General features: G+C 39.8%; 1 protein-coding gene across 4 annotated transcripts; it reads left to right on the top strand.

Annotated features, from left to right (window-relative positions):
* Positions 1-3,382: 3,382 nt before the first annotated feature.
* Positions 3,383-13,176, top strand: LOC111645501 (uncharacterized). Of its 4 annotated transcripts, none has more exons than XM_087170569.1 (8): positions 3,383-3,535; positions 5,005-5,187; positions 6,051-7,941; positions 8,048-8,211; positions 8,297-8,520; positions 11,309-11,438; positions 11,508-11,608; positions 12,117-13,176. In XM_087170569.1, the coding sequence occupies exons 3-8, from the start codon at positions 6,069-6,071 to the stop codon at positions 12,334-12,336; spliced, it is 2,712 nt and encodes a 903-aa protein (XP_087026695.1). In that variant the 5' UTR covers positions 3,383-3,535; positions 5,005-5,187; positions 6,051-6,068; the 3' UTR covers positions 12,337-13,176. The 4 variants fall into 4 exon arrangements, with proteins under 4 accessions (XP_087026695.1, XP_087026694.1, XP_023250501.1 ...); XM_087170568.1 differs by having other exon boundaries at positions 4,971-5,187; XM_023394733.2 differs by lacking the exon at positions 5,005-5,187.
* Positions 13,177-14,745: the final 1,569 nt, after the last annotated feature.

Raw genomic sequence — 14,745 nt, 5'->3', positions numbered from 1 at the left:
TTTTTTGCCGGGCCACTGTAGTTTTCATCCACTTTATTCACATACTTTGATGTATCGGCCTTGTGGAGCCGTAATTCATTTAGCAGGACCAAAAGACAAGTGTTTATTCCGGTTGTAAAACAACATCACAGGTAATTCTTTACTGCTCACGCTGTTGTTTGGATAGCTACCTTCATGATGGACACGTGGTCTGTCCACTGAAACCCTGTGTTTGTGTCTATAACGACATCATAGTTGTGAAGTGACTCAGTGTGTGAAGCTCTGTCTGAGGTCATGGCTTAACTGGACTGAAGGTCTCAGCTTGTGGTCCTGCTGCTGTTTGTATTCAAGGAGGGATTTTATGGTATCACACCTGTTTGTTTGCTTAAACTATGACTCATTTGCCTCTGTGTTGTATTGTTATGGATGTTGTTGGCCATCTTGTTCTATTTTGTTGTGGTGTGTAATGATACACCATGGGATAACAATGCTGTCATCTCTGAGCTTCTCACCACATGTGCCTGGTGGTTTTATTGCATTATTCTAGAGTCCAAAGGGAAAACTCTGGTGCTTCCCATGAATGGTACAAAAAAAATGACAACAGATTTTGCATGCACTTCTAGGCTCATGCCTCAATTATTATATAGACTAACACTATTTGTAGGTAAACGCAAGCTACCGTAACAGCAGTGACATCTCACTTGTAAACTGTTGCAAAGTCAAAAGTCATGACAACCTTGTGGATTAAAAAGTAAGCAAATGTTTCTGAAGTCAACAAAAAAAAAACCATATGCGGTGTGAATCTCTTTGTCTGTCTCAGAGCCGCCAGCTTTACCCTTGTCCCTATAGGGAGCCGTTCCAGTCTGGATGGAGTACTGAGTTCAGTGAGGCTAACACTGTGGCTAAACTGGATGAAATTTCACATACTCATGGAGGCACAAAAGAAACACAAGGAGGAGCACCAGACTACAAAATAAACTCACTCAATATATTTTATGAGATCTTCATTGGCCATCATAAAAAGATATTTATGTTCCTCTTCAGACATCACACCTCTGCTATGATTAATATTTTGTTTAACAAAACATGAATTTCTCACATAAAAAGTGAAAAAAAGGAAAACTGGGTCTGAAGCTTATCTGGCAAATCTGGATCAGGCCTTATGCCCCGCCCACCACCTGCTGGCTCCAGGTGGACAGGTGAAAGAGCAGAGAGTATCAAAACAAAGAATTGCCTTAACACTGTCAAAAGCTTGTTGACAAGCCTGAAACCAGACATACTTTTCCTTTGCCTCCAACAGCTCTGTCAAAAATCTCATTAGGTCTTGGTTGCTGGTGGTGGATACTGCTCAATTGCCTGCACCTTCACCCACAGAGGCTGCACCATGCCCTGACCAACCTGCCAAGGTACATCGCAGTCGCTCGGGCGAACTCTCTCTTCGCCAGATTTATCGGCAGATGCGCCTCAGTCAAACAGTGGATCACTGCCTTAATGCACTCCGTATGGGAAGACCAGGAATCAGAGTAAATGATACTTCACACCCGTCAAAATCACCAGAAATCGGTTCATTAACTGTTGAAACGTTACAATTTCACTGTGCAACCCGAAAGGCACGACAGTATACAAATACGGCCCAGTTGGAGTAGTGAAAGCCGCAATGTCACGCACCTGTTTAGACAAAGGAACCTGCCAACACCTTTTCAATAGATCGAAATTTAGCAGCACCAACCTTATCAATACAGTCATCAATGAGAGGCAGAGGAAATGAGTCAGGTTTAGTCACACTATTCATATTTCCTCCAATTAGAACAACAAGGGGTATTATCTGATTTCAGCACCATCAAACAAGGCGAAGCCCAGCTCCAGGAGAATGGCTCAGAAGTATAATCAATTTCTGAATCCAAAAACTTGCATTTCTCAGGATTGACCCAATAGTATTGCTTCGGAATAGGCTTCGCTTTTCCTTTGCAATGTCATGTTTTATCACACGCGTGCGACAGAACATTTCCAATCAAGCTGGGATAAGCACTTTTCAGTTCAGCCAACTCAGACAAGTGAAAATGCACCAGAGCTCCCGGCTCCCTACACGCATGGACATTATATGGCTTTGGGAGATTCACATGCTGTAACTGGTGATGGTTACGACTTTTAGGGGTGAAAATGAGGCAGTTCTGTTCTGAAAGCTGGGTCATTACTGTTAAAGGGCCCAAATACCTGGCTTGAAAAGGTGACCCAATTATAGGCAATAAAGCAAGAATGTTGTCACCTGGACTGAGAGAATAACGCTCAGCACACTTGTCAAGGACAATTTTTGCTGTGCCAAGTCTGTAGCCGAGTAAAGCCGCTGCCTAAAGCCAATCACATAATCGATCATGTTCCCTGTGCTCTCCTACGTTACCTCCCTCACTGCCAGCAGCAACCACGGTAACCCACCCTCCCAGTCAGCATTCATCTCAACACAGTACACACACAACAAAGATTTTGAAGCCTGGTGGAATTATTCCAGTGTCCCCTGACTTTGTGTAAGTATGCAGAGGACTGATTGTGCTTGATGTTCAGCTGCTGTAAAACCTGTGCAAACAAATGCGAGGAAAAATTGGATCCTTGATCACCATAGAATTCTTGCCCCAGCCTCTGTCTCTTCTGACTCTAGCTACCCAGATGTTTTAAGCATATTGAATGTTATTCTCAAAATATACTGTAAGTTTAGTCAGTTGTGTATCAAAATAAATGTGTAAAAGTGTGATTCAAATATGAAGTTTTTTTGTTTCTTTATTAGAAATATAGCTTATGTTGTGATTGCCTATGCATCTTTGAAGGAAAATATCAAGTATGAAATATTAATTATAAACTACCTTTTTTCTGCCCTCTTAAGCTACAGACGGACCCAACAACCTTCACTAATAAGGTAAGGCAGCTTGTCTGTAGCTAGCGTTGCCACCTTCCATGCAGAAAAATAAAGGCAGCCCCCCAGCAGGGGCACAGCTCCGCGGGGGGGCCAATCACCACTGGCTCAAGAAAGGGGTGGGGTGCTGGCTGTGGTAAATCATGACTTAAAACATTGTTTTAGTATTAAGATTCATAATTAAAGTTTGAAGTGCTTTATTACCATTTTTTTTTTTTTAGAAATAAGATATATAGATATCTCTCAAGTTAGAAATTCCAAAATAAATTTTACTTCAGTCAGTGCTGACAAATGAACTCCATCTCTTTATCACACATCTACAGGCTTCTCTAGTGGTCATTTTGTCATAGCTGAGTTCAATAGGCCAACATCAGAGTGTGACAGAGAGACCATGAAAAAAAAAAAGAAAGCTTTTGGAGGAAAATGAACAGCATATTATCCTCACATCATTTCACAGTGTAAACTTTCACTCTCACAGTCACTTCCTTCCTGTATAGAGAATATAGCCATTTGCTGCACTGGAGGAGCAAGAAAGAAAGAAAGACAAGAAGACAAAGGCAGAGAGACAAAGAGACAAATACAGGAAAAGCACAGAATGTTAAGTTTTGAAAGATACAATTCATACTGCAAGCGACACTCCACTTCAACACGGTAAGTTCATTGTGTTATTAGAAGTGTTGCAGTCTGTTCCGCCTTCAGATACTGTTTCATACTGTGTTTCATAGAGCACCCCCTTCCACAGTTGGGCTTAGGGCCTAGGTTAGGTTATGGTTTGGTGTAGCACGAATAAGTGATCGGGTTTAAGGATAAAGTCCAGTTAAGTGCAGTAGAAACACATATCAAAGGGGGAGACATACTTCGACAACACAGGAAGTTCTCAGCGAGGGCAGGGTGTGACACTCTCCATGCAAAGAAATTCATATCTAAGTCATATCTAAATTACTGCTCGACCTGTTGCAAACTTTTTTCTGTAAATAGAGTAAATATAGTTCTCAAGTTGGGGAATTTTTGCATACAGGCCAGTACTTTTTCAAAGGGGCTGTGAATCACAGCACTTATCACGGTTTGTTACAATGTGGATGATTTCTAATGCAAGTGTCAGTTTTGAATTATTCACCTAAATACAATAATGGTAAATGGAATATTGTTTAACGCTGGAATAGGTAATCCTGGAGATATTAGCATGAGTTAACCAAATTTTGAAACCATCCAACTGAAAGAATCCCACCCCCTCCCTTTAGGCACCCCACTATGGAAGCCTATAGGGGACTATATTCAAATGATAATGTAATTCCACATTGGACATTGGATTACTACTGCATTTTCATTTACATGTTCACACTTTTTTGCAAAATGAAAATGAAAATGAAAATGAAAATGCAATGTTTAAACAATCTGAAAATGGCATTTGACATTTCGTTTTCAAAGTAATAAGCTGCTCTACAGTGCTCAGCTAACATGTTGCCAGTTTCAGCCTTGCACTCTCCAGTTATCCAGGTGCAGTCGTACAGTATGTAGCCTCGGTAATCCATGTTATCGATGACGGCCTTTGACATGGTTGACTTTATACATCAGCTTTGTAGGACCCACACCTACCAAACAGAAACACAGGTAATTTATTGAATTAGTCCAAACAATTCTTTGGTTACAGTCTTCATCCTCACACATGATGCTGGTAACATACACATTTGTCAACATAAAGCCCTCACTAGAGCTCAATAACTTTAAACTGTCAAAGTCAGTGCAGCCGTTACAGCTGCGATGTTAATGATGAGGCTAATTAACTCCTACAGTAAATTAAGTAATTTCACACAGCCTTTGGGGAATACCCTCTGAGATGTAGAAGAGCTGACAGTAATAATAAACTACTAACGTTAGCATACAGCTATGTGTCATCTACCAGTTTGCCTGTCAACCAGATCGATTAACTCACATTGGCTATCTTCTGTAACCGGCTAACAATTGCTTTTGGGCAGGAAAACTAAACATAAATGCTATGATGTCAAGCACACAACAAAACCACAAACACAGATAACTTAAGAGTTAACTCACTCACCTGTAAATGACCGTGTGTTTATTATCCTAGGTCTGGTTCTGTCTCCTCTGCTCCTTTCACATAGTTTCAACCCCAAAGAGTGTAATGAAGTGAGCGAAGCAACATTCTGCAAGCTTCAGTCACTACTTGGTAGAAAACGACAAAAGCAGTGGCGAAGCCCATTCACTGCACAACCAGCCATTAGCCACTGCCCAGTGACAGGCAATGACAACAAAGTGACATCCTAACTGAAGACTTGCCTTCATGAGTAAATCTTACAGATTGCATTTTCATGTTGAACCCAAAGTAGCGTGGTGACATGTAAATGAAAATGGAATGGAATGGGGGCGCTGTTTTGTGTATTGCATTTGAAAATTGTCCAATATAAACCAGGTTAAGACTTTGAAAATGAAAATGAAATCAGCATTTGACGATTTCATTTTCAAATTGTGACCTGAATATTGTTTGCCTATTTGTAAAATGAGGTTAAATTGTTTATGTTGCATTTTCATTTTCAAATTTGAATTAACATTTGAATATTGTCCACTGTGCAGCAGGGTATGACTTTGAAAATACAGCTTTTTCATTTTAATTTTAATATGGTCCTAGAATGCCCATACAAGTATGTGAAAATGAAAATTCTAATTGATTTATTGCATTTTCTTTTTAAATTTTTAATCAAATAACACATACATGTAAAATGAAAATGCTATTGTGGAATTAAATTATCATTTGAATATATTCCCCTATAGGCTTCCATACAAGGACTTTTTACAGTCCTGTGACTTTCACATTGGGTGGATTGTTGTCTGTTTATTGTCAGATCATTTAATTAATTCATTGCTACCAGGATGTCGAGACAATTCAAAGAAATATAACAAAAATGTTTCTGAAACAGATTACCTACCCTAGCTTTAAGCTTCTCAACACAATGAAAAATTGCACATCAAAATAAAATACAGCGGCATTCAGACAACTTTGATATAGACTTTACTTTAAAAGCTGTCTGAAGCAGCTGTGAATGTAACAATCCTTTGAGATCAAATTCTAATTATAGCTTTTTAGCTGTTTGTCTAAAGTTTACAATATAATAATATGTTGTAACAATAATATCATTTTGTTTTCCCACAGTTAATCTGAAGCACAGAAATGAATAAATTCACCACAGAAACGCATCCAATAATACAGTGTATAATTGATGGAAAGCTTGAGGACCTCAAAGAATTATTGAAAGACTGTGACATTAATGAAACCTTCCCATGCAGAAAGTGCGATGATTTTATCACCCCTCTGATTGCTGCTGTTGTAAATCACAAATGGGATATTTTCACTTACCTTCTAAATCAATGTGCGGACCCAAATACAGCTTCCCGAAAAACCTTTACACCTTTGCATTATGTCTCATTGTTCAAAACACCACCTATATTTGCCAGGAAACTGCTTGAAGCAAAAGCTAATCCAGATGGATTTAAAGGACCGCAGCGATTCACACCACTGCAAACTGCTGTTGTCAATCACAGGGAGGATGTTGTGAAAGAGCTCGTATCTGCTGGTGCATTGGTTACATTGTTAACTGTAAAAGACAGTGACCATAAGATTTGCAACAGACAAATAGCTCAGATGATTCGTAACCTTGCACTGAAAAGAGATGAACTGTGCTCCAAAATATCAATTTTTCTGGATATACACATTGCCATTCAAGAGAAAACATATGAAGAAGTGTTAAGAATTGCTGAAAGTCACATATTGCGAGAGCATCCTCAGAACCATATGACCATGATTGAAATGCTCTTCAATGTAAATGGGCCAGATAGAGAAAACTACAGCCGGAGAAGCATGGAATGGCTGAAGGACACTGAAAATGTGAACTCCTTCATTGATAGTGTCATCAGTCGCTTTCTGCACATCTCTGTGCCAAATGTAAAGTTAACAATCGATAGTTTACATGCAGTTTTCTGCACAATGGATGAGATACCAAATGAGCAAGCACTAGCTATAATCCCCCAACTACTAGAATGCCTTGACACAAAAAACAGACCTGACTTGTGGAAAGCTGTTCAGCAAACAATATATGTGATAACACAGAAAACAAAGGGAACAAATGAATGGGATCCCAGTTTCATTGAGAAGTTATGCAACACAGTTGCTCCTTATGTGAAGAATCAATACTCTTCTGACATTAGAGTCTACACATATGGCATATTTGCAAACTTGCTTATAGTTAAAAATGCTGTTAAAATCTTTACAACAGTGGGGATAACTTCAGTGCCCAAGGACATACTGACATCTGCAGAAATGAAAATGAATGACAAGCTGAAAGAAGTTCTCAGACGATTGAAAAATCACTTCAGCAAACGAAATGTGGAATGTGACGAGGGTAGAGTCGCACCTGAAGCCAGGAAAAAGTACAAAAGGGAGGAGTCAGAAAAGCATGAAGACCCAAATGATGAAGTTTGCAGTACTTTAACTGATCCAGAAGCAGCTCCTGTTGTGGAATCAACTACAGATGTAAAGCCATCTGAATTTAATCCCATTACCCCAAAATGGCCACCAGTGAGCAAGAGGTGGAGGGAAAAACTAGAGAAGCTTATGAACACTGATGAAAGTAGAGTCACCAAAATTAAAAGCATCATTTATGTAAATGATGCAGAATTCCGCATAGCAAAGGGAAGTGATGGTACAGAAGTCTTCTTGGGGCTGAGAGATGACGACACTGAAGTTGCAATCAAGAGAATGTCTAAAAGCAACTATCAAGTGCTGAAGAATGAGAAAGGACTTCTACGACTTCCGGAGCTGGATCACCATTTTATTGTACGATACATTGACTTTGCAGAGGACGAGAACTTTGGATATCTTTGTCTTCAGCTCTGTGAATACACCTTGGAAGAATATATCAGAAAAATTGATGACAGTCTGTTGATAAAGAAACTTGTCAGGGAGGTTCTCGAAAGTTTAAGTGTGCTTCATTGTCAGAATCCTCCAATTCTTCACCGGGATCTCAAACCACAAAATGTTTTGATTGGTAAGACAAGTTAGAAATATACTGAATTCAAAAAAGCAAAATATTTCAACTTGTAATTATCATGCATATTTAGATTTTTTTTTTTCCTTCGTGATTTGTCCTGCAGATGTGACCGGAAGAGCAAGATTAGCTGATTTTGGCATAAGTAGACGATTACTCCAAGGCCAAACGACTTTGTGCACAGCCAGCGCAGGAACAAAATGCTGGATGGCCAGGGAGACTTTAGCAGTTGAAGCCGACATACCGTACAAGTCAAGCACTGATATACAGGTCAGTTTTTCAGCTACACAAACTTTATTGATGACTAGGTGAAAAATACTTCCCTAATTGCTAATATGTCCTGTAAACTCTTTAGGTGGCAGGGATGCTGATTTATTATAACCTGTCTGGAGGACACCATCCGTTCGGAGATAAACCCTATGAGTATGAGTACAACATTCATGAAGGGAAGTACAATTTGGAACGCGTTCAAGACATGGTGGCAAAGGATCTCATCGAGTGGATGATCCATGAAGAACCAAAGAAAAGACCTGAAGTGGAACAATGCTTGATTCATCCCTTCTTCTGGACCAAGGAAAGGTGAGAAAGAAATACCTATAAAATGGACTGACAAATTGATTCCAGTTAAAATCCTTGTCAATTGATTTTTTTTCAGTGGGATGGTCCAGAGCGAAATAACTCACTCATTTACTCGACTGAATGGCACAAAATGTGATACAAACATTCATGGTTCTCATACAACATATGTTACATATTCAAAGGCAAGCCTGCTACAATAGCCACCTATTTTAGACACAAAACATCTAGAGCAGTGGTGTCTAAGGGCCCTATCTTTCACCCGGCGCAATGCAAAGTGCAACGCAAGTGTCTTTGCTAGTTTAAGACCAGGTAGTTGTCATTCTTCCGTCCAGCGCCCAAGTTTGAAGACTGTTGACACTTCTCATCATGTAACATCAAATATTTCTAACATTGTGATTTTTGCCATTACTTCACTGTAGAGCTGTGGCAGAGCATTGATTCCTGAGTGAATCAATGCTCTGCCACAGATCTACAAGGAAGGTCTTAGTACCTTCTTTGCAAAAATGTTAACTGCATATGCAATATGTATAATGTAGCTGCATCATGTGTTCTACAGCACACATTTCAAAATATTTAAGTTCAAAATAGTAAAAGTTAAACATTTTATTTATTTTTTCTTCCCACATTTGCGACACCCTCTGTGGATGACAGCCTATGCCACGGGCCGGCGCTGCTGGTCAGGACTGGGCTCACTGGCCAGTCACAACATGTATGTGAAACCGTGTGAAACACTGCACCGTTATGATAGCAATATGCAGTGGTGTATCCAGGAAATTTTTACTGGGGTGGCCAAGATGGGACACAAAGCTAGTGTGGGGTGGCCATGGCATAGCGAAGTTTAATACGTATACGTACGCAGCCAACTGCGGTTCGAATCCCAGTCCTTTGCTGCATGTCACACCCTGGGGGAAATGTAATTCAATCAATCAATCAGTCAGTCTATTCACTTTGAAGTAATAGCTATAACTACAAACATCAAGCAGGATCATTGTCAAATTGGGTTAGAATCAGTGAGCAAAATACAGCTGTTCGTGGGGCTCTGGAACCCCTTAAATAACTGCTTTGACTCCATTAAAATGTCAAAAAGAAAGGAGGTGTCAACAATGTGCCTAATTATGTCTATTTATAGGATCTACAAAGGTTTATTTTTACATAACTACCACTCTTACCACTCACTTTCAATAACACAATTAAGACATATTGCATCTCAAGCATTTGTGGCATTTGAATGCAACAAATAAATAAGTCACAGCTTGTTCTTGTGTTACAGCTACTTAAATCTAGACTGTTCAGTTAGTGCAGTGTAGTTCATCTTTTAGCTGCTACTTAGTGCTAGATAAAGTTTTCCTACACATTCAGAGGGAACTACGATATAACTAAACATTAAATTACCATACCTCTCAATCGACAGATTTCAGCGTCTTTATCGTTGTTGTATTGTTGACGTTGTCACTTTGACCGTCCTCCTGTTTCACGGACCAGCAGCAGCAGCAGCAGCTGGTCCTGCACCTGACCTGCATGGCCAAACGTCCACTGAGCAGAAAGTTTCAGTACGACCATTACTGTGTTATTTAAAAATGTAAAACTGGCCCTAAATCAGTTGATCAGCTGTCATCATCAATTGACAGCATTTCTCTTGTTTCTAGTGTTGACGAACTTGACCAACTACCTATCAGATCTGGGGTGGCCACAGGGGTGGCCAATGAGCTTTCAGGGGTGGTCCCGGCCACCCCAGGCCACCCCCCAGAATCGCCATTGGCAATACGCCAAGTTGCAGCATGCCTGGTTTTTAAAGGGAATGGGAGATGCACTGTGATTGTTTAATTGGGTGTTACGCCCAAAACACTCCCATAAACAATTGGGACAACCCTTTTGAGCTGTGCGCCTGGAGAAGCAACAGATTTTTCTGCAGTAAAATTAACAAAAAAGACATGGACACGCCCTAAATGCACTTGCGCCACGTGCTTCAGACCATGTGCTTTGGACCGTTAAAACAGAGCCCTAAGAGTGGACAGTCATGTTAGCTGCTTTGTAAGGCTATATTCAGTGGTAGGTTGTGCTACATTCAGCAGGCTCACATGCTGAACAGGAACATGTGAGCCTGCTAGCACTAATGCTGATGTTCGGCATAATGTTTACCATATTTAGCGCATCCTCAAGGACATCTTGGGGAAATACCAAAAGCAGTAGGATCCATCCTACGTTAGTTCATGTCTGAACTAACGTGAGACATAAGCCATGGAGTGAATCACGCGATACACTGCTGAGTAAAGCTATCTTCTGTTATGCCCAGCTCTGTGCTTTAAGGTCATGTTTTCCTGGTTTCATATATTTTCATTATTTCCTGTTTCATTTGGTCACTCACATGTCCTCTCAGTGCAGATCCCTCTTACTTGCTGCCCTCGTGTGTTTCCTGCTGCTGTGATTGTCTGCTCCACACTGATTGGCTTCACCTCCTAGTGTGTTCAGGCTGCGGTCGAAAAGTCAAAATAATCTCCTCTCTAACCCCTTCTCCTCGACCTCGATGGAATTGGGATTTTTTTTAAACTAACTTTATTTATTTTTTGAACGATAATTCCTCCTTTTCTAAGAGATTTGAACCCTGAACTCTGCCTGGTTCTGAGCCTGGGCCGGTCATGCCTGGTTAGGACTGCTAAATAACAACTGCTATTTGGAGGAGGGGTTTAGTAAAAGACCAGTTTTCATTTTGAACACTATTTTGTAGTATCATGAGATTTTTTTTGTTTTGTTGCAATTTACATTGGCTTACTTAAACTTTTTTTTTCAGGAGAGTAGATTACTTGCGAAGGATTGGCAACAGGGAGGAGGTGGCAAACTATCGAAATGCCGACCAGGAACTGATTTGTTCACTGGAAGAATGGGCTGGGGATGGATCTTTCAAACTGTGGAAAAATAAGGTGAGAAAAACTAATATTACATCCGTGTTCCTAAATACAACTTCAGGTCTAACTTCTGTGGTCTTGCAGTTTCCACCAGAGTTGGTCCGGAAGATGGATGGCAAGAAGAAAGCCTACAATGAAAACACTTTGGGATTACTGCGCTTCATACGAAACCTCCATGAGCATTAGTGAGTGAAACCAAAACATAATGCAAGGCCTTAAAATATCACTAGACAGAAGCAATAACTATACACTTGAATTTTTTACAAGATTTGTGTGGTTCAGCTTTAAGACACATAAGTATTAAGAATAGTGTACATACTATTTTTTCACATAAGATTACATTACACTGTTTGCTTGTTCTGATAACAAAGCCTTCCTGACAAAGTAGAGTTTGGGATTTTTTTTATAGTTAAATGAAGACAATCAAAAAGAAAATCATGGCACTGAATTTGATTCTAAATTTGTCAATTTTTTTATTTTACAAGTACGTTAGCTCAATGGTTCTCAAAGTGGGGTCTGGGGACCCCCAGGAGTCCTTGAGGGGGTTCCAGGGCTCAAACGCCTTTAAGATAAATAGATTTGGGGATCTGTAGTCTAATTTGTGTCGGTTTAGTGGTGCTTAATGTGAAAAAGTTTGAGAACCACTACTTAAGCTAATAGAGCCAATTATAAAATGTTCCTTTTTGTTTGCAGTGCTAAGGATGCAGCCCAAGTTGATGTGATGACGATATTTCCTGATCTCTTTGGATGTGTTTACAAGTTTGCCAAAAACCGAGGGTGGAATTCAGACACTCCGCTGATGGAAATGTTTCTAAGAGGAGACATCACCACCAGCTTTGTAATGCTGTCCTCAAGCCTTAAGGAGCACCTCGGTGTCCCAGTTCAAGAGTCTCAACCCAGTGACTGGAAGTGAAGTTTGATTTTAAAAGGATTAAGGACTTGACTTTAGGGTGTTATGAGCAGGTCATTTCGTGATTGTTGAAATCCTATGCCATTTGAAGTGTAAGAAACAAAGGATAAACATTTTCAGTATGTTCATTGGAATAGAGCACATTTGGGATGGGATATGTGTCTCCAATAAGGTCCTGGATATTGAAAATAACAGAAATTACTACTACTTTTCAAAAAGGCCGCTGAGAGACTTAGTAGGCTCTTGTCTGTGACACGTCCACAAAATCATACTGAAATCCAAATGACGTTTTACTGAAGTTTATTGAATCAAAAAATCAAAAAGGACTGACAAGCATTTGTTCCACAAGAATATAAAACCTGATGTGATCCGACTGTGAGAATAAAGTGATGAAAGACGATGGTGATAATGATGACGATGGTGAAGGTCAACAGAAAACATATCGGAGCTCTACCAACTCCCTTTGTCCAAATCTGCCGCCGCCACCCAAGTGAACAGGTAAAATAAGGGGTAACCACACCCATGTGTCAATCAAGGGAAGTGACGCAATACGTGCAGCCCAAGCAAATATAAACATAAGCAAAAACATATTTTGGCTCCTACAGAAATATTTTGATAAAACCTCTGGTATAAAGAGGAATAAGTGATATCCTCTCAGGTTCCAGTGGGAATCGCTAAATGTGTTTGTACATAAAAGGTTGGAATTTTACAGTTTGCATGTCAGAAGGCTATATGGAAACTGTACTGATATACACATTGAAACAAGGATAATAGTTTTTATCATGTAATTTCTAGTTCATAATTTGCTACACTATCATTTTCAATAAAGTCAATCTAATAAAACCCCCTTTGAAACTTGATTGAACTAAACTAAACTGATTTACGGTTGTGGGGAAAACTGAAATGGACTATTTGTTTATTTGTGTTGTATATTTTATTATTTTGTGGTTTGACTCTGTAATTATTCGTCAGACTGTGACAGTCATGCCTCTTCATCTAAACATGTCAAACCCTTTACAACCTCATGAGTGTGATCCACAAAGACTTTGTAAAAGACTAGGTAGTGTCAGCTGTTTCTCTGTCTTGGATCCATATGTGGTGATAGACAATGAAGAGCTTGCTTAATCTCTCAGAGATAGGTGAGTTTTCAGAACATAGATCACATTACAGTACTGACATTGTCAGTGGTACCAAAAACTCACCACCACAACATCAATATAGAGGGTGCTGGAGAAAAAACTGTACTGTTTGGTGATTGGTGATTATTTTTGTGCATATGTTAAAACCATAGACTCTAAATAAACCCACAGGTTTCTGAAGAGCTGAAAAGCTGAAAGAGCTGAAATGTAAACAGGTGAGTTATATAAACAGTTGTCATGAAAGAGGAAATTAGCTCTAGAGACCAAAACTGTTCTTGTACCAGGCTGTAAACATGTTTATTTCTGCTGTAAAGTTGGACATTTTAACATGGGAGTCTATGGGGACTGACTCACTGTTGGAGCCAGACTCTAGTGGTCATCAGAGGAACTGCAGCTTTTGGTTCTTGAGGTTGAGGTTGATGCTTGGTTAAAAAAAACATTTTACACATTTCTTACTTTAACTTACTATTACTTTTATTCAAATGTAGAGAGTTTCAAGATTTACAAATTGCAGTTCATCCTGTCTTTCATTATTGCTCCTGTTTTCCCTCATGAGAGAGAAAATCCTGTGTGTTGTAATACCTCCCCAGCAACCACTCCTGGTGAAATACATAAATAAATATATTGAAAAAAAGGAAAATAGGGGGAGAAAACATGAGGAGCAGGACTTGGCACCCTGACCCAATGCTGTCATGTATTCTCACTGACATCATCATTGTAAAATTAGGAACCTGGTTTCATCTTTCCTGCAGATGTGGAAGCTTGAAATTGCATTCCCTGGGCCTGTGCCACATTTCATCTGTGAATTTTCCCCTCGCTGGTGTCCAGAAAGCAGGCATGTCTACACACAGTCCTCATAACCCCCACCTTGCCTCAGACTCTCCCCTCACCATTTGGTATGTAGATTCAAGTTAAAGTTCTACAACGTTTGTGGGTGTCCGGGCTGCTCTGGTGGCAGATATAATGACTTAGTTAAACTTCAGTGGGTGGGGTTGTTTTCTTCACTGACTTGGCAAAGAGAAAGCTAAAGAATGTTTCTGCCAATAACTTTTTATTTTACATTACAACAAAATGCAATCCAGCATTAAACCTCTGAGGTAGAAAGCTCTGCAGTTCATGTTGCTTCTGCGGTATCAGGTTATACAGCAACCTCCACACCATAAAGCAACATATTAAAATTGATTTAAACAAGTGAGGGGTCAACACCGAATCTGCTGTGTTTGTGTGGATGTGTGGGGTTAAGGGGGATGGAGGCATGTGTCTTCATGAACAA

The sequence above is a fragment of the Seriola lalandi genome, unplaced genomic scaffold (assembly GCF_002814215.2).
Source record: "Seriola lalandi dorsalis isolate HSWRI2012SDOR001 ecotype SW California unplaced genomic scaffold, Sedor1 jcf7180002054953, whole genome shotgun sequence".
In the NCBI taxonomy this organism is placed as follows: Eukaryota; Metazoa; Chordata; class Actinopteri; order Carangiformes; family Carangidae; genus Seriola; species Seriola lalandi.
This window is presented reverse-complemented; position numbering and strand designations above follow the sequence as displayed.

Excerpts from the sequence above, each read along its gene's own strand:
- LOC111645501 (XM_023394733.2), top strand. The coding sequence starts at position 6,069 with ATGAATAAATTCACCACAGAAACGCATCCAATAATACAGTGTATAATT. Across the intron at positions 8,212-8,296 it reads AGTCAAGCACTGATATACAG|GTGGCAGGGATGCTGATTTA; the intron begins GTCAGTTTTTCA and ends TAAACTCTTTAG. Across the intron at positions 11,439-11,507 it reads TCAAACTGTGGAAAAATAAG|TTTCCACCAGAGTTGGTCCG; the intron begins GTGAGAAAAACT and ends GTGGTCTTGCAG.